At 41.8% G+C, this 24,836-nt stretch overlaps 1 protein-coding gene and 1 non-coding gene across 5 annotated transcripts in view; both read right to left on the bottom strand.

Annotated features, from left to right (window-relative positions):
• Window positions 1-24,836, bottom strand: part of NFATC3 (nuclear factor of activated T cells 3) — a 155,260-nt gene that overhangs the window by 40,000 nt on the left and 90,424 nt on the right. For all 4 annotated transcript variants that reach the window (XM_050773316.1, XM_050773318.1, XM_050773317.1 and 1 more), the window contains exons 5-8: window positions 23,316-23,488; window positions 15,462-15,602; window positions 9,124-9,179; window positions 6,604-6,730 (exon numbers count right to left, since the gene is read on the bottom strand). In XM_050773316.1, the coding sequence (XP_050629273.1) occupies window positions 6,604-6,730; window positions 9,124-9,179; window positions 15,462-15,602; window positions 23,316-23,488 (497 nt within the window). The remainder of the gene's footprint in view (window positions 1-6,603; window positions 6,731-9,123; window positions 9,180-15,461; window positions 15,603-23,315; window positions 23,489-24,836) is intronic.
• LOC126945137 (small nucleolar RNA SNORA48) lies at window positions 1,196-1,330 on the bottom strand. Its single transcript, XR_007722313.1, has one exon. It is a non-coding gene; the product is annotated as a small nucleolar RNA SNORA48 (small nucleolar RNA).

The raw sequence follows: 24,836 nt of genomic DNA, 5'->3' as shown, positions 1-24,836 counted from the left end.
AAGGAACTTCATGTAAAATATCGGGTATTTCTCTGTGTATGTGTAGACGTACATACATATGTATACACATACACGTTTTGCTTGTGTATAATATGAATATCTTTGGGAAGAGGCACAAGAAACTATGCTAGAGTCACTGCTAGGAAGGAAAACTAGGTGACTAAAGGACAGAATTCAGAGGTTTACCTTTTACTACATACTATTTTAGTCTTTTGAATGTTTTTCACTGTGTATTTATTACCTATTCAAAATTAAGTAACTAAAACAAAAAACAAAGCCCTAGGGCCTAATAAAGTATTGAATTTGGGATCCCTGATCGGAAGCCTACCAATCATCTGGTTTTACATGTTGCATCATACACCAGAAACCATGACTCTGACATTCACAGAACTTCTGCTTTACAATGGTTCTCACACACATCTCACTTGATCCTCTGCCATCATGTGGGGATCAAAAAAAGTACTAAAATCCACAAAAAAACTAACAAATACATTCTGCAAAGTTGCAGGATACAAAATCAACATACAAAAATAATGTTATATTTCTATAAACTAGCAATAAACATCTGAATAAAAATTCAGAAAACAATTTCTTGTTGGCCAGGCTGGAGTGCCGTGGTGCAATCTTGGGTTACTGCAGCAAGTGATCCTCCCACCTCCGCCTCCTGAGTAGCTGGAATACAGGCATGTGCCACCATGCTCATGCTTATTTTTTGTAGAGACGAAGTCTTACTGTGTTGCCCAGGCTGGTCTCAGACTCCCATACTCAAGCAAACTTCCCACCTCAGCCTCCCAAAGTGCTGGGACTATAGACATAAGCCACTGTGCATAGCCAACAATTCCATTTATAATAACATCAAAAAACAATAAAATACTCAGAAATGATTTAACCATGGAAGGCAGGACTCATAACTGAAATCTATAAAACACTGCTGAAAGAAATTAAAGAAGCCCTAAATAAATGGAAAGACATTCCAGGTTCATGGATTGAAGACTTAATATTGCTAAGATGACAACACTCTCCAAAGTGATCTTTTGTCAAAAAAAATTGATGTCCTTGAGTCATATAAAGTGATCTTCAGATTCAATGTAATCCCTATCAAAGTCTCAGTGACAGTTTCTGCAGAAATAGAAAAACTCACTCTAAAATACACATGGAATCTCAAGATTCCAAATAGCCAACATGATCTTTTTTCCCATGTGTCCAAGGCATAAACCAGGTATGGGCACAGACCAAAAGCCAAGCTGGGATAAATAAGGCATTGATTCATCCCTGGCTTATATGAGATAGGCAGCACCAAGCAGACATCACTCTACCCAAGTCAAGGACAACCAACATCATCTTGAAAAAGAACAGAGTTGGAGGAAATCAGGATTTCCTGATTTAAAAACTTACTACACAAAGCTACAATAATTAAAACAGTGTAATATTAACATAAGGATAGACATAATCAATATAATGGAATAGAGTCCAGAAATAAATCCTCACATATTTGGTCAACTAATCTTCAAAAACAAGGGTGCCAAAACCATTCGATGGTTTTCAACAATGGCGCGAAGAAAACTAGACATCGACATGTAAAATAATGAAGGTCGGGCTGGGTGTGGTGCCTCACACCTGTAATCTCAGCACTTTGAGAGGCCAAGGTGGGAGGATCACTTGAGGTAAGGAATTCGAGACCAGCCTGGCCAACATGATGAAACTCTGTCTCTACTAAAAACACAAAATTAGCCAGGCGTCGTGATGCACCCGTGTAATCCCAGCTACTCAGGAGGCTGAGGCAGGAGAATCACTTGAACCCGGGAGGCAGAGGTTGCAGTGAAATGAGACAACGCCACTGCACTCTAGCCTGGGCCAACAAGAGTGAAATTCTGTCTCAAACAAAAATAAAAATAAAAAATAAAACTTAAAAACCCTAAAAGAATCAGCCATTTGCAATTAATGATCATCCCTCCACTGGATATTGATATTGGTTGGATCCCTATTGCAAAGGGATTGCCAAAAAGGTAATAAATTCATAAATACTTTAATAAAAAAAAAAAAAAGCAACTATTGATGGCAGTGGTTGCCCATCTGGAGTGGCCACTGCCATGACACTGGCTGCAGTGGGCGAGGTGCGGCCAGCACTGCATGCTCCACATCTTCTGAGTTGGCAGGGCGGGAGCCTTGTACTTCCTGGGTGCAGTTGTGGCCACCCAGTTGCGGCTGCTGACCTGGGCATCCCTGTGCTCTTGGCAGGGGGAGTGGGGTGGTAGCAGGCAGAAGCCCCACCATCCTGGGTACAGCTACAGCCATTCAAACCATGGCTGCTGACCTAGGCATCTCTGCACTCTCAGGGACCCAGAAAGTCCACCTCCCCCAACAGACTCAGAGGTGCCTGCTCCTGGTGCCTGGCCTCTCCCTGCTCCTGGTGCCCATTTCAATCTTGGAGGGAAGTTGAGGCCGAGCCCAGGCGATGTTGCAACTCAGCAGGGTGTGTGTATGCTTGGGGCAGTGCTGACACGCCAGCCCCCTGCTGCCTCAGCCCCCTTCAGTCTTCGGGCACTGACGAGCACAGGAGGGATGTTGAGGTAGGGGTGAGGGCAGCTCAACCCTGGTTTGCAGGCACCCCTTGACACAAACAACCTGGGCACCATGAAAAGCAACAGGAGGCGGACAGGTTCCTGGGCGGAAAGGGGTGGGTCACCAGTGAAGCCCCACCTTCAAGCTGGAGAAGGCCTGAAGCCTGGGGACTGGGCTGCCAGTCCTGCGGACCAGAATGCAAACTTACGGTGCTTTTTCCGGGCCCACCCACGGCCACCCCATGGAACAGTTAGCATGCACTTTCTCTCCTCTGAAGCCCATATAAAACCTGGACTCAGCCATACTCAAAAAGAGAAAACAGGACGACCAGCTGTGGAAAGGAGCTACCCACCTCAGGGTCTCCTCTCTGCTGAGAGCTGCTGAGAGCTGAGAACACAACAGGACAACCTGCCTGTGGAGAGGAGCTACCCATTCTAGAGTTTCCTCTCTGCTGAGGGCTGAACACTTGGGACACCCTGGCTGCAGAGAGGAGCTACCCTCTGTGGGTCTTCTCTGAGCTGTTCTATTGCTCAAAAAAAGCTCCTCTTCGTCCCACTCACCCTCCATTTGTCCGCGTACCTCAGTCTTCCTGGGCATAGGACAAGAACTCAGTGGGGCTGAAAGAGTTGTAACACAAACAGGGTTGAAAGAGGCCCCTTGCTCGCCATGTTGGCAGCACCAAGAAGGAGAGAAGAGCTGCGGTCTTTAGGGAGCCCAGACCTAGAAGCTCCCTGAGCCAGGGCTGTGACACTCTCTTTGGGGCTCTGAGGTTCCTGGCATCTCCAAGTTTCTGGGGGCCACCATGTTCCCCAGTGCCAGCCATGGAAGCTGCCTGTGGTATCCCTGGTCTAGCTGCAGCCTCACAGGGAGCCACCACCCATGCTGGTGCCTAGAGCTGCCAGCCCCTCCATAGCCAGCGTGCCGACTCCACGCTCGCTCACTCACACACCCCTTCCCACTCTGCTCACCCTTGGCAGGCATGGGATCCAGGCCGGTAGCGCGAGCCACATGTAGCTTGCCAGGCCGAGTGGGCCCAGAGGGGCCATGGGCAAAGGTGCCACTAGCCACAGGGGTTTCCGGCTGGCAAAGTGACACCTCAAGGGTCCCGTAACAATATGACTATCTAAAAATTGTATAAGTAAAATTTTAAAAGGAATTATTTGCCATAAACAAACAAAAGGTTAGAATCTCTAAATAAAGAATTCATACAAATTAATGAGATAAACAAAATAACACTAACATAACAGAGATCAGGTCATACAACAGAATACTAAGAAGTTATTACAATTCTGTAAAACTCTGTCGATGAAGAAAAATTAAAATGTTCAGTTACAAAACCATATACAGGCTGGTCCCATTTCCATTTTTAAAAAATTTTGTTTATATGTGGATCAAAGGAATCTGGAAGGACAGAATGATAGTCTCAGAAGAGAAGAGAATTTGAATTTTTTTTTTTTTTTTTTTTTTTTTTTTTTTTGAGACAGTCTTGCCCTGTTACCCAGGCTGGAGTGCAGTGGCATGATCTCAGCTCACTACAAGCTCCGCCTCCCAGGTTCACACATTCTCCTGCCTCAGCCTCCCCAGCAGCTGGGACTATAGGCGCACGACGCCATTCCTGGCTAATTTTTTTGTATTTTTAGTAGAGACGGGGTTTCACTGTGTTAGCCAGGATGGTCTCCATCTCCTGACTTCATGATCCGCCCACCTCGGCCTCCCAAAGTGTTAGGATTACAGGCATAAGCCACTGCGCCCAGCCGAGATTTTGAATGTTTTTTAAAAAAACCTATCTTTAAAAAAAAAATTACAGTAATGTACTGGCTTTTATAAAAATTTTATAAAAAATTTCATTTTAGAAACATTTTATTCAAAATTTCATTTTAGAAAAAAATGAAAAAAGTTAAATGCTACAGAGAAAGACAGTAACCAACCAGAATGAGTACTATACAAACATTCCTGTGTGCCTATTCTGTTAGTTTATGCCACCTGATTTGTCATCTATCAACCATAAGGGCAGTGATGAGTTATAGTGCAATCGAATGTTTTCTTTCCATTCCAGAGCTCTACTGATTTCCATTCCCAAATTAATATTCTCTAGGATTCTGCCTTTTTATTGTCCTCCCAATTCATGGGCTGAAAGGCAGCAAACTCTCCTGGTTTGCCTTTCAATTACTACCATTATGAGGTAGTAATCAAACCCCCTAATCTGCTTGACTGATTTTGCTTTTCTTATTGCAATCTGGAAAGCCCTCTTCCTTCTCATTCAGGTTAGAGTCTACAATCCCTCATCTCAACAGTATTTAATAACCTCTTTGGACAGGACGTTTGCTATACCCCATTCTGGAGGAGATGCATACCTTGCCACCTGCCCTGAAGAATTTGAGTGCTACTTAAGAAAGTTAAACGGCAGGTCAACTTGTTACCAACTGGTATGAAAAACAAAAAGGGAGGAAAAAGAAAATTAAACCCCTGGGCCAGGCACGGAGGCTCACACCTGTAATCCCAGCACTTTGGAAGGCCAAGGCAAGCGGATTGCCTGAGGTCAGGAGTTCAAGACCAGCCTGGCCAACATGGTGAAACCCCGTCTCTACTAAAAATACAAAAATCAGCCAGGGTGCCTGTAATCCCAGCTACTTGGGAGGCTGAGGCAGGAAAATCATTTGAACTTGAACCTGGGAGGCAGAGGTTGCAGTGAGCCAAGATTGCACCACTGCACTCAAGCCAGAGCAACAGGGTAAGACTCCGTCTCAAAAAAAAAAAAAAAAAAAAAAAAAAAAAAATTAAACCCCTAATTATAGGATTAATTACAATAGTATCTGTAAATTGATGATCAACATCAACCTTCAATCAAGTCTAGAATGCTACCAGGTTTCTGTAGAGAACTTTCTCTCTCTTTACAAAAACAATTTCAAACATTCTCCATGATTGTCCAACTGTGAAATCACCCAAACTTCCCTCTGCTCACAATAGGATACTTCCTGTCATTTTTTGTGGGAAAAAACCTAAAGCTATCATATGGAAGCTCCTTAAACTCTCCATTACTAAATCTACAAACTTTCTTCATCTACATCCATCTCAATCCATCTTTTTTATTTTCCCTTCTGTTCCTTCTCCCCTCTAAGGCCCATTTTAAATCCTATCCCCTCTCATCTTTCCCCAAAACCTGATATTCTTTATTGACACTGATGTTCTGTCTGTATATTGAAAACACTCTTGGTGTTTGAATCACCTTCTTCGACTTACCGCATGTAAATCTCACTCCTCAGTCACTAATTTCAGAAAAGATTAAACTGGTTCTTGACACTTTATAAAGAAAAGAAATATGGGGAAAATGGCTTTTGAAACACAAGTCTGATCATGTTACCTTTCTGTTAAAGCTCATTTTGTGTGTGTGTGTGTGTGTGTGTGTGTGTGACAGAGTTTCGCTCTTGTTTCCCAGGCTGGAGTGCAATGACGCAGTCTCGGCTCTCTGCAACCTCCACTCCCGGGTTCAAGCAATTCTCCTGCCTCAGTCTCCTGAGTAGCTGAGATTACAGGCTTGCACCACCACGCCTGGCTAATTTTGTATTTTTAGTAAAGGGGCAGTTTCTCCATGTTGGTCAGGCTGGTCTTGAACTCCCGACCTCAGGTGATCCTCCCGCCTCGGCCTCCCAAAGTGCTGGGATTACAGGCATGAGCCACTGCGTCTGGCCACACTGCCTTTTTATGGTGCTAAGGGTACAAGGGGAGTTCATGACCCAGGAACACACACATACTCACAAACACCTGCCCCTCTGTAATGCTGGGAATTTTTGATAAAAATTCTGAAAAAAAGACTTTAAAACTATCATTCATCTTCTAATTTCCTTATAATATATCATTACAAAATAACAACTGAGACCACATATATTTAAAGTCAACAAAACTTTAGAATGAGCATCTGTTGGTGTTTTCATTGTTTATAAGCACTCTACCTTAAACATTCTAATATAGGATTCATTAAATAACTTTTTATTCATTAGGAAAGAAAGCTCTATAGTAAACCATCATGACTCCTCCTCGTACCTGGTGTGTAAGTAAAACGTTGAGACTGGCTTTTTTTCCTCTTGCCATTGCAAAGATAAAAGTGCACCTGCACTGCAGCTGTAACTGCTGGGTTATGATATGGAGGAACTTCAAGGACAATGTGAGCCTAAGGATGGAAAGCAAGATTGTGTTACACTCAGAACTAAAAATGAAATGCACCTGTTAAACACATCACAACTCATAAGTCTTAACTACAAGGCTCCAGCATAGATAATTCTGCACATCAGCTAGTCATATACATCATCTGGAAATTTACTATAGGGATACTTCAGTCTTGAAAGCGATTAAGACCTTTAATCAATAAAAGAGAAACTGCTTTTTACTCACCCAACTGGGTTTCTGGTTGTAGCAGAAGTAAAAAGTCTTACATACTACGTAGTAAGATGTTTTGCTCTACTGAATATTACATGTTACTATGTTGTTGTTGTTGTTGTTTTTTGAGATGGAGTCTCGCTCTGTTGCCCAGGCTGGAGTGCAGTGGCATGATCTCGGCTCACTGCAAGCTCTGCCTCCAGGGTTCATGCCATTCTCCTGCCTCAGTCTCCCGAGCAGCTGGGACTACAGGCGCCCGCTACCTTGCCCGACTAATTTTTTGTATTTTCAGTAGAGACAGGTTTTCACCATGTTAGCCAGGATGGTCTCCATCTGCTGACCTCATGATCCACCCGCCTCAGCCTCCCAAAGTGCTGGGATTACAGGCGTGAGCCACCGCACCCAGCCCTAGTTTAGATTTCTTTTCTTAAATTTTACATTCAAAATGTTCTAAACTGGAGCGAGGTACAATAGCTCACACCTGTAATCCCAGCACTTTGGGAGGCTAAGGCAGGCAGATCAGTTGAGGTCAGTAGTCTGAGACCAGCCTAGCCAACGTGTTGAAACCCCATCTCTACTAAAAATACAAAAATTAGCTGGGCATGATGTTGCATGCCTGTAGTCCCAGCTACTCAGGAGTCTGAGGCAGGAGAATCACTTGAACTTGGGAGGCAGAGGTTGCAGTGAGCCGAGACTGCACCACTGCACTCCAGCCTGCATGACAGAGCTAGACTCCATCTAAAATAAATAAATAAAAATTAAAAAATTAAATAATCCAAAATGTTCTAAACTAGCATTAAACAAAACGTGTATCTACATCAAAAATAATTTTACAAAACCCAAGGTGAAAATCTTTAGCCCCAAACCAAATGCAATCCTCAACCTAAATTGCTCCAGATCTTTGGAAAGCACTGTAGGAAGTGGTATTCCCTAGCCCAGAAAATACTCTGTCTCCATTCCAACCACGATAACAAGACCAAAACTTTCAATGTAGAATCCTAGAAGGCTTAACTAAATAGCTGAAGGGTTAGAAATAGTGTGTTAAGTACACAATTCCCTAAGGACTTTCTTGCTCCTATCTTTTACCTACTACATATGTTCTTTCTCTTTTTTATTTCTCCATGAAGGCCTATACATATGTTCTTTATTGAATTTGTTTTTATTCCTAAATGAGTTCAGAGAAATTAATGATAATTTCAATAAGAACCTTCTGATGGTCTTTCATTTCTAGTTTCTCTCCCCTGTATGCAATAGGGAGAAAACAAGACACTAACTGGCTATCTTTTCTAAATTTTAATTTAATTTGCTTTAATACTAGGTAAGTATTTTACTTCCAAACCTCGAGAAATTGTTTTTGTAGCTGGAAACCATCATTCTTAGCAAACTATCACAAGAACAGAAAACCAAACACCGCATGTTCTCACTCATAGGTGGGAACTGAACAATGAGATCACTTGGACTCGGAAAGGGGAACATCATCTCTAGAAATTTTACTTTTTTAGACAGGGTCTCACTCTGTCACCCAGGCTGGAGTGCAGTGGCATGATCATGGCTTACTGCAGCCTTGACCTCCCAGGCTCAGGTGATCCTACCACGTCAGCCTCCCAAGTGGCCGGGACTACAGGTGCATGTCACCACACATGGCTTATTTTTTGTAGACACAGGGTTGCTCAGGCTTGTCTTGAACTCCTGGGCTCAAACAATCCTCCTGCCTCAGCCTCCCAAAGTGCTGGGATTATAGGCATGAGCCTCATGCCCGGCCTAATTTTACTTTTTTATTAATCAATATACAAAAGAGTCATCCATACCATAAAGCAGCATAATTCAATTTTCTATTCAGTGTCTTAAATATTTCTTAAGAATTAAGGTGGGCCGGGCGCGGTGGCTCAAGCTTGTAATCCCAGCACTTTGGGAGGCTGAGACGGGCGGATCACGAGGTCAGGAGATCGAGACCATCCTGGCTAACACGATGAAACCCCGTCTCTACTAAAAAATACAAAAAAACTAGCAGGGCGAGGTGGCAGGCGCCTGTAGTCCCAGCTACTCAGGAGGCTGAGGCAGGAGAATGGCGTGAACCCGGGAGGCGGAGCTCGCAGTGAGCTGAGATCGCGCCATTGCACTCCAGCCTGGGCGATAAAGTGACACTCCGTCTCAAAAAAAAAAAAAGAATTAAGGTGAATTTCTTACCCCTTGACATTTTTCCCTGATTATCTTCCCTTCTACCTCCCAATGAGGTCGTCCATCTATTGAAAGAAAGAGTTTATAGTTAAAAGAAATTCATATCAGAAAGCATACAGACAAAATCTAATGCATGTAGTATCACAAATTTATTAGCAAAGGGGATCTTTTTTCCACTGACTTCCATTATGAAAATAAAATGTAAATGCATACAAATGGGGAAAAAATAAGGAGAAAGATCATGGGCTGCCCAGGTTAGCAGATCCCACAGAGTTCATTCTAACCATCTACCCAAGTGATGTTTAAAAGCCCTCTGAGAACACCCCCATCAAGTGGTGGCCAACTTTTGCTTGTGTAACTAAAATGATAGGAAACTCACTTCCTCACCAGGTAACTCTTTCCATCTTGGATAATAATTGCTGCTAGAAAGTTCCTCATGATAAATGAAATGTCTCTTTATGGTATCCAACAACTAGTCTAAATATTATTCCTTGCTGTCACAAAATAAAATCTTGATTGCTTCTCTGTGAGATTATATTTCAGATGTTGAAAAGCTGTTATATCTGCTTGTGTCTCCTCTCCTACTGGCTAGCATCCCCAGTTCTGTGCCTATTCCTTACATAATATTTTAGACTTCATGGTCTCTGGTTAAATATGCTCCTCCAAATTCACAAGGCCCAGGACTGAATAGCCTATGTGAGAAATGACCAAGTGTGGTACAGAATGACTGAGGCTCTAACCACTGTACATGGAAATGCTGTGTCTTTGTTAATGAAAGCTTTCTTGAGGTGCGGGGGGGAAGTTTTCTTGGGAGCACCATATGCTGATTCTCACACTAAGTATATGACCAAGTGTCTATACATTTCCTACTGCCATGTTCCCACACTGTGCACTTATGCAGCTGAGTTGTTTTTTTTCTCCCAACCCTTTGGAATATTACTTACTCCCAGCAGGGAGACTTCATTTTGTTGGATCCCTTGACTTGCCAAAATATTTTTTAGATACTGATGGTCCTAAAAAATGTTTCCTAGGCTTTCCAGATTTCTGTCACCTGAAGATTTGGCCAACACATTTTCTGTCTCTTCATCCCAAGTGAACTACTCATTTGGAGACAGCCTTATCTGCTATTAAAGCTCTCCAACTGATGTACAATTATTCCAAAGCATTTTTTGTGTGTGTGTCATGGGCATTCACTCAGTGACTAAGCCACACACAGCTTGCAGCACTTCTTCATCTGGTCTGCGAAGTTATCGTGAGAGATTTCATCAAATGCTTTCCAGGTTGTAACCATCACTTTCCAGTGCAGTAATTAGAAAGTGGCTACTTCTGCTGCACAAGAGATACTACAGGCAAGTGCTACACCTACTTAGAATTATAGCTCAGTTCAGCAATCATTTGCTGGATCCTTATGTGCCACTTTGTGTTACTGACATAACTGAGACAGGATGCTCTGCCTTCAGCCTGTGGATGAAAGGCAAATGCAAACAGTTCATTATAATAAAATGTGTTGGGTACAATAATTAATAAAGGTACACTCTGGATAAACCAAGAACACAGGGATCAGGGTCTTTAACCTAATCTTGGGGAGGGGTAGTGAGACAAGGAAGGCTTCCTGGAAGAGCTCTTGAACTGAGACTTAACATGAGAAAGAACTCATATGAGGAAAGGGTAAATTATAGACAGAAGAGACAGCATGAGCAAAGACAAGATGACAAGAACTCCTAAGATACAGAGACTTACAAGTAGCTGTGATGTTGTATAAAGTATGAGGCAAGGATCAGTAAGAAAGAGGGTTGGAAAGACTGGCAGCAGATTACGGCCTGAATGCCATAATAAGGAGCCTAGAAAATGAAGGGGATTGCTGAAGGTGCTATTAAAATGGGAGTTACATGTTTACAACTGCAATCTCCTCTAAAGCCAGTAACTGTCACCATTTAACATGATTCAACTTCAATCAAAAGTTCTTAAATGTGAAGCTCTGGGTCAAATAAATGAATTCAATAATACCTATTAATTGTATTCAGGCACAGATGAATTTTTAGAGTGGAAAGGAAGGGACGGCTCTGAGACACCGTCTCTTTCTCATGCTCCTTATTCACGTAAAACGTGACACCTACAGAAAGACACTCCTTGATGACTTGATAAAAACAGTTCACAATTCAGTCTCTATCACTCTACCCTCTTACTTCATACAGTTTTACCTGGAATAATCTTGTTCATTTATTTGTTTATAAGTGCTTCCCCACTAGAATGTAAGCTCTATCAGAGCACGCAACCTGAAGGTTGTATTCAACATTATATCCCCAATGTCTAGACTAGTGTCTATATCACATAGCAATGCTTCATAAATAATGGATGAATTAATAAATGATGAAACAGAACTGATGTTTTTTGAAGACAGGCAGGGTATGGGTCAGGGTTGAAGGGAAATGAATTTTAAAGGAGAAGAAGACAGCCACATACTTTCCAGCTCAAAGAGAAGATGCTATTATTAATCAAGTTAAGAAACCCAGAGAGATAAACTAGTTTGTGAAGTCAGGTATGTTTTCATATTTTAAGTCTCAGTGAGACATTTATAAAGCAATATCTAGTGGGTACTTTAAATTTCAGGTTAAAATTTAAGAGAAACATGTTGCTACAGAGAGAGATTTGGGAGCTAATAAAATTTATCAAAAAGAAGAAAGATAATGAGAAGAAACTTTAATATAAAACCTTAGAAAATATCTATATTTAAGAGCCAGAAAAATTCACATAAAAAGACGAACAAGAATAAAGATGTGTGAGAACCAGATAACAACAAAGTCAAGGGGGAAAAGTGTTAAGAAGGAGAGGAAGTAGCTGGCTGTCAAATTTTTAGGCGATTATGATTTCAATGAAGTGAAAGACAAAAGATTAAAGAGTAGCAGGTAAGGAAATGAAAGCAAATGACACTACTTTTTTGAGAGGGTGGATGCTAAGCGATAGAGAAATGAAACAAAAGCTTAAGAGGATGACAGATTTAAGAGAAAGGGAATGTTTAGGATGAGAAGACAGAAACATAATTAAACTCCAAAAAGAAGGATCCAGTAGAAAAAGATAGAGAAATTATAAAAGAGAGGTGATGGGGGCACAGTATAGCCTTTAATACTTAAGTTTTAAAAAGATAAAAGAATGAAACCGGATATTAAAATTTTAATTAAGAAAAAACATAATAAACAAAAAAAAGTGAAAAGAAGTTAAATACAGAAATCAGTGAAACAGAAAGGCACACTGAAAGGTTTGATAAAGCCAAGAACTATGGAAAGACTGGTTAAAAATCCAGAAATGGCATAAATAAATAGCAGGAATAAAAGAATGGGGGATATAACTCCAGATGCAAAAAGAGAATACTGTGAGCTAATTAATATCAACATATTTGAAAACGTAGGGGAAAGGAATAAAGTCCTAGAAAAATATATATGACCAGGCGGGCACAAAGGCTCACACCTGTAATCTGAGCACTTTGGGAGGCCAAGATGGGCGCATCACCTGAGATCAGGAGTTCGAGACCAACCTGGCCAACATGATGAAACCCCATCTCTACTAAAAAAATACAAAAGTTAGATGGGCATGGTAGCGGGCACCTGTAATCCCAGCTACTTGGCAGACAGAGGCAGGAGAATCACTTGAACCCGGGAGGCAGAGGTTGCAGTGAGCCAAGACTGCACCACGGCACTGCAGCCTGGGAAACATGAGTGAAACTCTGTATCAAAATTAAGAAAGAAAAGAAAGAAAGATATACATGACCAGAACAAACTCAGGAAGAAACAAATCTGACTAGTCCTGCAACCACGAATAGAAATATATCACAAGTTAATGGCTCCCCACAAAGACAGTTCCCTGTCCAGAAGGTTTTGGAGGTGAGCTCTGTCACATGTGCAAGGGAATATGAGAGTACCCAACACAAATGCTGTTAAGGAATAGGAAAAGATGAGGCACTTCCCCCAATTCACTCTGCTATCCAGAATATATAAAGAATTCCTTAAGTCACTAAGAAAATGAAAAATGATCCAATGGAGAAAATAGGCAAGGACACAGTTATTGCACAGCAAATGAATATGAATGGTCCATAACAACCTCAATAGCTATCAGGGAAATTCAAACCCAAACTTCAAGATACCATTTCACCCCTACTGGATTAACAAAATTTAAGAATATTAATATTCTTGCCTATGTTTACCAGGTACAGCAGTGTCAAAAACTGGACAATATCCAAATATCTAGTAAGAGAAACGATAATAAACTGTGGTACATTCATACAATGAAAAACTTTATAGTAGTGAAAGGTCTTCAGTTACATGGATCAGTCTTAAAACATTAAGACCTCTGAAAATACAATTTTTCAAGAATACAGGCAATATTGTACAAAGCCCAAAAACAGGGGGGAAAAAAAAAAAGATGTGAGCATTTACGTTGTTTCCACTTTTTGGGCACCTGTAATCCCAGCTACTCGGGAGGCTGAGGCAGGAGAATCGCTTGAACGTGGGAGAAGGAGGCTGCAGTGAGCTGAGAAAGTCCCACTGCACTCCCGCCTGGGTGACAGAGTGAGGCTCCATTTCAAAAAAAAGAAAAGCAAGGGTCGATTTGGGTGGCGGTTCCATTTGAGAAGGGGGACCCAGAGGCCTTCAAAGGTAAATGTATTTCTTAAACTTGGCAGTAGGTTTAAGTATTTGTTATATTACTCTTATAAAAATAGTGTTTCATGACTGGCACGTAGATCTTAGCACTTTGGGAGGGTGTGGGCAGATCACTCGAGGTCAAGAGTTCAAGAACCAGGCTGGTCAACATGGCAAAACCCCATGTCTACCAAAAATACAAAAATTAGCCAGGTGTGGTGGCACATGCCTGTAATCCCAGCTACTCAGGAGGCTGAGGCAGGAGAATCGCTTTAACCTAGGAGGCGGAGGTTGCAGTCAGCCAAGATTGTGCCATTGCATTCCAGCCTAGGTGACAGAACAAGTCACTGTCTCAGAAAAAAAAAGTCTTTCATAAGCTCTAAATGTTTTTAAAACTGAGAGGAAATAACTGACATAAAAGTGTTTTAAATATGCACAAGAAAGAATAAAATCAAGGCCGGGCACGGTGGCTCACGCCTGTAGGCCACTTTGGGAGGCCAAGATGGGCGGATCACGAGGTCAGGACATTGAGACCAGCCTGGCTAACACGGTGAAACCCCGTCTCTACTAAAAATACAAAAAATTGGCCGGGCCGTGGTGGTGGGCACCTGTAGTCCCAGCTACTTGGGAGACTGAGGCAGGAGAATGGCGTGAACCCAGGAGGCGGAGCTTGCGGTGAGCCGAGATCGTGCCACTGCACTGCAAGCCTGGGAAACAGAGCAAGACTCCCTCTCAAAAAAAAAAAGAAAAAATCAAACACCCTGATAAATACTGAATTCTTCTACTTTAAAAATAATTGAGGTATAATTCAAATACTACAAAATCTATCCTTTTAAAGTATACAACTCAGAGGGTTGGGGGATATTCACAGAGCAGTACAATCATCACCACTAATTCCAGAACATTTCCATCACTCCAAAAGGAAACCCAGTTCCCATCAGCAGTCACTCACCACTAACAACTTCCTCCAACCACTGGTAACCAGTAATCTACTTTTGGTTTCTGGATTGCCTATACTGGACATTTGATGTAAATGGGGTCATATACTATGTGTCCTTTTGTGCTAGCTTCCTTCTCTGAGTCTATTTTCAGGGTTTATCCACGCTGTAGCATGTATGAGTACTTCATTAATTTTTATGACTAAATAATATTCCACTGTGTGGATATATCACATTTTGTTTACCCATTTATCGGTTGGTGAGCATTTAGGTTGTTTACATTTTTTTTGGCAATTATAAAAAAAGTTGCTATAAATACTTGTCTGTAAGTTCATGTATGGACATGTATTTCCAACCCTTTCAAGTATATACCTAGGAGTAGAGTTGCTGGGGGAATTCTACTTTTCAGACATCTTAAATTACTATTATTATATTATTATTTAGAAACAAGGTTTCACTTTGTTGCCCAGGCTGAGGAGTGAAGTGGCACAATCAGAGCTCACTGTAATCTACAACTTCTGGGCTCAAGTGATCCTCCTGCCTCAGCCTGAGTAGCTGGAACTATAGGCATGTGCCACCATGCCCAGCTCCTTAAAGATAATTTAACATTTATATGAAAATTTAATAAATATTTGGTTTAAAATAGACTCTAGTGCAAAATGACACCCATAGCTTTATGAAAACTACTTTGTAATTTTTGTTACTGAAACATCTAAATAATTTATTTTACCCTTTGCCCCTTAGTTTGAAGTCAATCAACTCATATATTACTTACCTTGTCCTTTTTCAAGAAAAATGATTTTGGATTCTGGAAGAAAATTAGATCCAGTCACAATCATTTCATGACCTCCATTTACAGAACAACTGTTGATACTGTACTTCTCAATATGAGGAAGTTCTTGAGCAGACCGCTGGGCTGTTTTGAATTTTTTTAAAGAGTTGAGAAAAAACAAAATATTAGTTAAAAATCTTTCATACACAAATGACAAACTCAAGCTACAAAAAGAAAATAAAGAGAAGCAAATTTTGGGATTAATTCATTCAGACTTTTAAAATTCAAGACAATGGTAACACAACACACTAAAAGAACTAAGTTGTTTACAAAACAAAATAGATATATTAATGTGATTTCTAAGTATATTTATTTATTTAAGACAGGGTCTCACTCTGTTGCCCAAACTGGAGCATGGTGACGTGATCATAGCTCCCTGCAGCCTCCAATTCCTGGGCTCAAGTGATGCTCCCATCTCAGCCTCCCAAGTAGCTAGGATTACAGATGCACGCCACTGTGCCCAGCCAATTTTTTTTTTTTTTTAAACAGCAACATGGTCTCACTTTGTTGCCCAGCCTGGTCTCAAACTCCTGGCTTCAAACAGTCCTCCTGCCTTGGCCTCCCAAAGTGCTGGCATTATAGGCCTGAGCCACCACACCCAGCCAATTATTTTCTTAGACTACAACTATAAAGAAACTAATAAAACTTCATTAATATCTTCAACTTCATACTGACTCCAACACATTTACCTCATCTGCTTTTCTCTTTTTTGCTTAAATGTTTAATATGTTTCTTCCATGCAACAACTATCCATTAAAATCTATAAATCTAATTATAAAAAGTATGTTAAGTTCAAAGATGTAAAATTATATTGCATGCAATGAAGAGAAGACAAGTTCTAGGGAACTACTAGTGGACAAACACCAAGTAAGCCTTTCTTTTTAAATTCATTTTTTAAATTTTATTTATTTATTTTTTGAGACGGAGTCTCGCTCTCTCGCCCAGGCTGGAGTGCAGTGGCGCAATCTCAGCTCATGGCAACCTCTGCCTCCGGAGTTCAAGCGAATCTCCTGCCTCAGTCTCCTGAGTAGCTGGCATAACAGGCACGTGCCACCATGCCCAGCTAATTTTTGTATTTTTAGTAGAGACGGGGTTTCACCATGTTGGTCAGGCTGGTCTCAAACTCCTGGCCTCAGGTGATCTGCCCACCTCAGCCTCCCAAAGTGCTGGGATTACAGGCGTGAGCCACTGCGCCCAGCCTGTATTTTTATTTTTTTAGAGACAGAGTCTTGCTCTGCTGCCCAGGTTATTTATTGCCCAGTGTAGCATGATCACAGTTTACCGAAGCATCAAACTCCTGGGCTCAAGTAATCTTCTCACCTCAGCCTCCCAAGTAGCCGGGACTACAAGCATGTGCCATCGTGCCTAGCCGATTTTTAAATTTTTATTTTTGTAGAGACAGGGTCTCACTTTGTTGCCCAAGCTGTTCTCGAATTCCTGGGCTCAAATGATCCTCCCATGTTGGCCTCCCAAAGTGCTGGGATTACAGGTGTGAGCCAGTGTGTCCAGCTATTTACAATATCAACTTTTATAAACAGCATTTATGGTGCCACCTTTCTCTGATAATGACTGGTTCCAAGTTGCTACATTTTCTGGAGATCCTATTTCTGGCATTTCTTTCTTTCTTTTTTTTTTTCTTTCTTTTTTTTTTTTTTTGAGACAGAGTCTCGCTCTGTCGCCCAGGCTGGAGTGCAGTGGCCAGATCTCAGTTCACTGCAAGCTCCGCCTCCCGGGTTTACGCCATTCTCCTGCCTCAGCCTCCCGAGTAGCTGGGACTACAGGCGCCTGCCACCTCGCCCTGCTAGTTTTTTTGTATTTTTTAGTAGAGACGGGGTTTCACCGTGTTAGCCAGGATGGTCTCGATCTCCTGACCTCGTGATCCGCCCGTCTCAGCCTCCCAAAGTGCTGGGATTACAGGCTTGAGCCACCGCACCCGGCCCATTTCTTTCTTTTAATTGCTTGAGTTTCAAATTGTAGATTATACTTATTTTCATTGTGTAGGTTCTCTAACGGTTGTTTTTGTTTGTTAGATTTCAGAAAGGGTCATCCGCTGTCACCCAGGATGAAGTGCAGTGGCGTGATCACAGCTCTGCCACCTCAATCTTTTGTGCTCAAGTGATCCTCAGATTTCACCCTCCCTAGGAGCTGGGACTACAGGAATGCATTACCACACACAACTAAAAAAAAATTTTTTTTGTAGAGACAGGGTCTTATTATGTTACTCAGGCTGGCTCAACTCCTGGGCTCAAGCTGTCCTTCTGGACATAAGCAGTACTCCTGCCTATGCCTCCCAAAGAGTTGGGATTACAGGTGTGAGGTGGCACACCTGGCCTCTAATGGTTTCTCCTTGCCAACTACCTAGATACCTAGGTTTCTCTCTGAATTAAAACAAAATTTAAAAGTGTTGATTATATCTCTTCACATTTGGAAAACAGGTCCACTTTTACTCCTAGTATGTGGGTGGGAAAACTGGTGGGTTTGAAGATCAGCTGTGTTTTGTTTGGCTAGCAGAGTATTTTAAGGACATTTAAAAATCAATGCCGTTAGGAAATCATCCATTCCCAGGTCACAACAGCTCTCAACTACTTAATACCTAGTCACAAAAGTACATAAATTGGGACCCCAGCCCCATTCAAAGAGAGTATTGTAATCAATTATTTCATAGAAGATGCCTATGCAGACCAGGCGTGGTGGCTCACACCTGTAATCCCAGCACTTTGGGAGGCCGAGGCAGGCAGATCACCAGGTCAGGAGTTCGTGACCAGTCTGACCAACACAGTGAAAACCCGTCTCTACTAAAAATACAAAAATTAGCCAGGCGTGGTGGTGCGTGCCTGTAATCCCAGCTACTCTGGAGGCTGAAGCAGAAGAATCGCTTGAACTCCGGAGGCGGAGGTTGCAGTGAGCCAAGAGATCACGCCATTGCACTCCACCCCTGGGTGAAAGAGTGAAACTCCATCTCAAAAAAAAAAAAAAAAAGAAAAGAAAAGAAAAGAAAAAGATGTGTATGCAGCCAGGCGCAGTGGCTCATGCCTGTAATCCCAACACTTTGGAAGGCAGAGGCAAGTGGATCACCTGAGGTCAGGAGTTTGAGACCAGTCTGGCCAATATGGTGAAACCCCATCTTCACTTAAAAATAAAACAATTAGTCGGGCGCGGTGGTGCATGCCTGTAATCCCAGCTATTTGGGAGGCTGAGGCAGGAGAATCTCTTGAACCTGGAAGGCAGAGATTGTAGCAAGCCAAGATCATGCCATTGCACTCCAGCCTGGGCAATAGAGTGAGACTCTGTCTCTAGAAAAAAAAAAAGAAAAGAAAAAAAAGATAGGTATGGGATTTAGGATTAACTATTACTTGGGATGTACCAAGCACCAACCTAGATCTCAGAAAATACTCATGTCTCTACTGTTCTAAATAGGTCATGGAGAAGGGGCCTGAAAACAAACACTGATTACAGGTACATTCTAAGTAACAGCAAAAGTGTGTTCAGGCTGGTTGTGTTGGCTCACACCTGTAATCCCAGCACTTTAGGAGGCCAAGGCCGGCAGATCATCTGAGGTCAGGAGTTCAAGACCAACCTGGCCAACATGGTGAAACCCCATCTCTACTGAAAAATACAAAAATTAGCCAGGCGTAGTGGCAGGCACCTGCAATCACAGCTACTCGGAAGGTTGAGGCAGGGTGAATTGTTTGAACCCACGAGGCGGAGGCTGCAGTGAGCTGAGATTGTGCCACGGTACTCTAGCCTGGGTGACAGAGCAAATCTCCATCTCAAAAGAAAATAAAAATCTGTTCAACAGATGGCATAAACATGCCAAAAAACTACTCGTGTGGTGAAGATATTTTTGAAGAATATTTATTATTTAATAACATTTAAATAATACTTAATATTTAATAACAGAAGAAAATGTCTATGATAGTATAAGTGAAAACTGCAAAACAAGATATAAAACTGTATCAGATAAGGCCAATTAAAAAACATTGTGTGTGTATGTGTATTTATAAAAAGACATACAAATACAATAAAAGAAAATCCAGGCTGGGCCTAGTGGGATTATGCCTGTAATCCCAACCCTTTGGAAGGCTGAGGTGGGCAGATTACTTGAAGTCAGGAGTTCAAGACCAGCGTGACCAACATAGTAAAACCCCATCTCTACTAAAAATACAAAAATCAGCTGTGTGTGGTGGCCGGTAATCCCAGCTACTTGGGAGGCTGAGGCACAAGAATAATTTAAACCTGGGAGGCAGAGGTTGCAGTCAGCTGAGATTGCGCCACTGCACTCCAGCCTGGATCACACAGGGAGACTCCATCTCAAAAAAAAAAAAAAAAAAGAGCCAGAAAAGGTTAATACTGACTATATATAAATAGTAATATTACAAAATTATTTAATATTATACTACTCTTTGTACCATTTTGAGTTTTCTCTTTTTTTTTTTTTTGAGACGGAATCTCATTCTGTTGCCAGGGTGGAGTACAATGGCATGATCTCAGCTCATAGCAACCTCTGCCTCCCAGATTCAAGCGATTCCTCTGCCTCAGCCTCCCGAGTAGCTGGGACTACAGGCACATGTCACCACGCCCATTTAAGTTTTGCATTTTTAGTAGAGATGGGGTTTCACCGTGTTGGCCAGGATGGTCTTGATCTCTTGACCTCGTGATCTGCCCAACTTGGCCTCCCAAAGTGCTGGGATTACAGGCGTCACACCATGCCCAGCCCCATTTTGCATTTTCTATATTCTCAATAATCACATGCTAATTTTATTTTTATTTTTTATTATTTATTTTTGAGATGGAGTCTCACTCTGTCGCCCAGGCTGGAGTGCAGTGGTGCTCCTAGAATTTCTCTACATCCCACTTTTCTCCCCACTCCATCCATTTCCTTTCTTGTTTTTTGAGATGGAGTTTCGCTCTTGTTGCCCAATCTGTAGTGCAATGGCGTGATCTCGGCTCACTGCAACCTCCGCCTCCCGGGTTCAAGTGATTCTCCTCTCTCAGCCTCTGGAGTAGCTGGGATTACAGGCATGTGCCACCACGCCCAGCTAATTTTTGTATTTTTAGTAGAGATGGGGTTTCACCATGTTGGCCAGGCTGGTCTCGAACTCCTGACCTCAGGTGATCCACCCACCTTGGCCTCCCAAAGTACTGGGACTACAGTCATGAGCCACAGCGACTGGCCAATTTTATTTTTAAAAAAAGAAAAAAAAAAAAAAAAAAGAATTGTTTTAGCGTAACTTCATCTTAAACACTCAAACTACTCTATGAACTTAATTTATATTACTTTGCCAGCCCGGCATGGTGGCTCATACCTGTAATCCCAGCACTTTGAAAGGCCAAGGTGGGCAGATTACTTAAGTCCAGGAGTTCAAGATCAACCTGGGCAACATGGGGAAAAGTGCAAAACTTAGTCAGTTGTGGTGGCTTGTGCCTGCAGTCCCAGCTACTTGGGAGGCTGAGGTGGGAGGACTGCTTGAGCCTGGGAGGCAAAGGCTGCAGTGAACCGAGATCATGCCATTGCACTCCAGCCTGGGCAAAAGAGTGAGACCCTGTCTCAAATAAATGAATGAATAACTTTGCTTTAAAAATAGAGTGATCTATGCTTACATGGGCATAGAACACTCTGGCAGGATAATTAAGAAGCTGGCAATGGTAGCTGTTTCTAAGAAAGAGAACTGGTTGACTTGGAAATTTATCTTGTACCCTATATTTTTGAATTTTGTAGCATATACCTATATTAGCCATTAAAAAGTTAATATAGGCTGAAAGTGGTAGCTCATGCCTATAATCCCAGAAATTTGGGAGGCTGAGATGGGAGGATGACTTGTGCTCAGGATTTCAAGACCAGTTTGAGAAACGCAGTGAGACCCTATCTATACAAAGAATACTTTTAATTTTAAAAATACAAAAATTAGTTCTACAGCTAATTCACCACAGATTTACTCAGTGATTCCCACAGTCAACTGGCAAATGATAAAGTATCACTCCAATTCAGCAAACAGCAAAAGAAGGCATGAAAGATTTTATAGCAGATGTGGCCCCAAATTAAGAATACAGGGCTAGGTCCGGTGGCTCACACCTGTAATCTCAGCACTTTGGGAGGGCAAGGTGGGCAAATCACGAAGTCAGGAGTTCAAGACCAGCCTGGCCAATATGGTGAAACCCCATCTCTACTAAAAATACAAAAATTAGCTGAGCGTGGTGGCACACGCCTGTAATCTCAACTACTCAGGAGACTGAGGCAGGAGAATCGCTTGAACACGGGAGGTAGAAGTTGCAGTGAGCCGAGATCGTGCCATTGCACTCAAGCCTGGTTGAAAGAGTGAGGCTCTGTCTAAAAAAATAATAATAATAATAATAATAAAAGAATACAAGCTGGGTGCAGTGGCTCATACCTGTAATCCCAGAACTTTGGGAGGCTGAGGTGGGCAGATTACTTCAGGTCATAAGCTCAAGACCAGCCTGGCCAACATGGTGAAACCCCATCTCTACTAAAAACACAAAAATTTGCCGGATATGGTGGCATGCCCCTGTAGTCTCAGCTACTCAGGAGGCTGAGGCGGGAGAAACGCTTGAACCCTGGAGGTGGAGGATGCAGTGAGCTGAGATTGCACCACCACATTCCAGGCTAGGCAAGAGAGTGAGACTCCATCTCGAAAAACACCCAACCCCCTCACCCCAAAAAAAGAATACATGTGTTTGGCCAAGCGCGGTGGCTCACGCCTGTAATCCCTGCACATTGGGAGGCCGAGGCAGGTGGATCACCTGAGGTCAGGATTTCCAGACCAGCCTGGCCAACATGATGAAACTCTGTCTCTACTAAAAATACAAAAACTTAGCCAGATGTGGTGGTGGGTGCTTGTAATCCCAGCTACTTGGGAGGCTGAGGCAGGAGAATTGCTCGAACCTAGGAGGTGGAGGTTGCAGTGAGCCAAGATCACACCACTGCACTCCAATCAGGGTGAGAAGAGCAAAACTCTGTCTCAAAAAAAAAAAAAAAAAAAATACATATGGTTAACAGAAATAAAGCATTATTATATAACCAAAAGAGTATAAGAAAACCTGTTTTCTAGGCAGGACAGCTCTATCACCAAAAAGCAAATAACCTTGAATGAGTACTAGAGATACTTGTGCCTGTTTCCTCCTATGCAAATAAAACATGGAATCAGAATCATCTAAATTATGTCCTAAAGATCTAAGTACTAGTCTCAATATTTCAAGTCATACCAGCTAACCTGCCCAAGGTCCACAGTTCCCCAGGATTGAGTACACGTCAGGTTCCAGGGTCTTTTCTTATATCTGGCTTTTGTATATGTCAGGAAAAAACATTCACTATCTCAATCGGATGTTGTAAATAATTTGAACAAAAGCTCTGTTAAGTCTTATACAGCTGAAGTGTCAGCTTACAGAGGTTAAGCACCTCCTAGCATGAAGGCTGACATTTTAATGAAATGAAGATGATCAAGTGATACTTAAAGCATCTGAATCATAGCTTCATGATTTGGTCCTTAGATGGCATCAAGCCCCCATTCTCATTTACAGATAAGAAAACTGTGGCCAATAGAGTTTGTCTATAGTTTACAGAGCTACATAGTCAAACTATCATGAGAAACCATTTTCTAATTCCAAGATCAGTACTCTTCCACCCAAACATGTTAGCTCATTTCCACATGAGAAAATCAAACCAGCAACCCAGACTGTATGCCTCAGCCTACACTTCAGACACATACATTACATTATAAGTAAAACAGAAAATAAGCTATTATAAATAAGATCTTAAAACATCATCAAAAGCTCACTTACAGCACTCAACGGGTATAGAGGCTATCTGCAGAGAAAGGACTTTTCCATTGGGCTGTGGGATGTGTACACGAAACACAAGTCGTACTCTAGTATTCTTTCTGCCAATATCAGTTTCTCCTTTTCGAAGTTCTATATCTGAATTGCGGAGTTTCAAAATACCTGCACAATCAATACTAAAGAGAAAAATATAAAAATTTAATTTGTTTATTGATAATTGTGGTTATAAACAACTCAACTACACAGAAATTGTTAATTTGTCAGAAAAAAACTACCCAAAATTAGGTCAAAACAGAAAGATATGTATGATTGCTATTCTCTGCTAAACTGAAGTTTAGGCATTAAAAATATTTTTGTATGATAAAAGTGCAAAACTAAGTATAGCAGATTGTCTGCAAAGGTTAGTAATTTCTCTTCATTCCTGTACTTGCATGCCTATCCTCCTGCCATTAAGACGTACAGTATCTATGCCTGCTCTCCTTGAGAATTGGCCTATGACGTGCTTTGACAAATGGAGTGTGGCCAAGTGACAGTATGCAAGTTATGAGCCTAACACTGAAGAACGCTGGTAACTTCCACTTTTGCTATCTTGGAGTCCTGAGTAAGAAGTCCAACTAGCATGGTGCAGAGAAAGGCCCAGACAATCCCTAACCACTCCAGCCACCCTAGCCATTCTGGATGTTCAACCCCAGCTGAGCTCCCACTGAATCCAGGTACTTAAGTGACCCCAGCTGACACCATGTGAATGGACCAGCTGAGCTCAGTCAACCCAAAGAATCATGCAAAATAACAGAGTGATTACTATAAGCCATTACATTTTCGGAGTGTTAGAACTAAACAGTTGAAATAAAGTAAAGACTCTTTAATTCTATACATGTAACTAGGTCAGAACAACAAATAATTCATTAACAGCATATTTAGACTTTTATAGTGATGTATTTATTAATAAAAACAATCCATCAGGCTAAAATTCTTGAATTTTTAAGGAATGCACATATAAGATGAAGGTTCTGCATTTAAGGTATAACATTTCATCATCTGCTAACTTTATTATTAAGTATGACTGTTTAACACACTATTGTGGCAGGAAACAACAGAAGCTACAAATACCTTTGTTACTCACATATTGGAAGAATAAAGCAAACGGATAACTAATTATGATCAAATATACTAGTTAACCTTGCTAACAAGGCATTCCTTGTTATCTGTCCTCTTATTGGATCTATCAACAGTTCCAACCCCAATGCACAGAGGTTGCAGAAGTCACTTTGAAGGACAATATATTACAGAACTAGGATACCAAGACAAGAACCGGCCAGGTGCACTGGCTCATACCTGTAATCCCAGAACTTTGGGAGGCTGAGGTGGGCAGATTACTTCAGGTCATAAGTTCAAGACCAGCCTGACCAACATGGTGAAACCCTGTCTCTACTAAAATACAAAAATTAGCCAGGCATGGTGGTGTGTGCCTGTAGTCCCAGCTACTTGGGAGGCTGAGGCAGGAAAATTGCTTGAGCCCAGGAG

The sequence above is a fragment of the Macaca thibetana genome, chromosome 20, assembly GCF_024542745.1.
Source record: "Macaca thibetana thibetana isolate TM-01 chromosome 20, ASM2454274v1, whole genome shotgun sequence".
Classification (NCBI taxonomy): domain Eukaryota; kingdom Metazoa; phylum Chordata; class Mammalia; order Primates; family Cercopithecidae; genus Macaca; species Macaca thibetana.
Note: the sequence above shows the minus strand (reverse complement) of the source record. Positions and strands in the feature narration are given on the sequence as shown.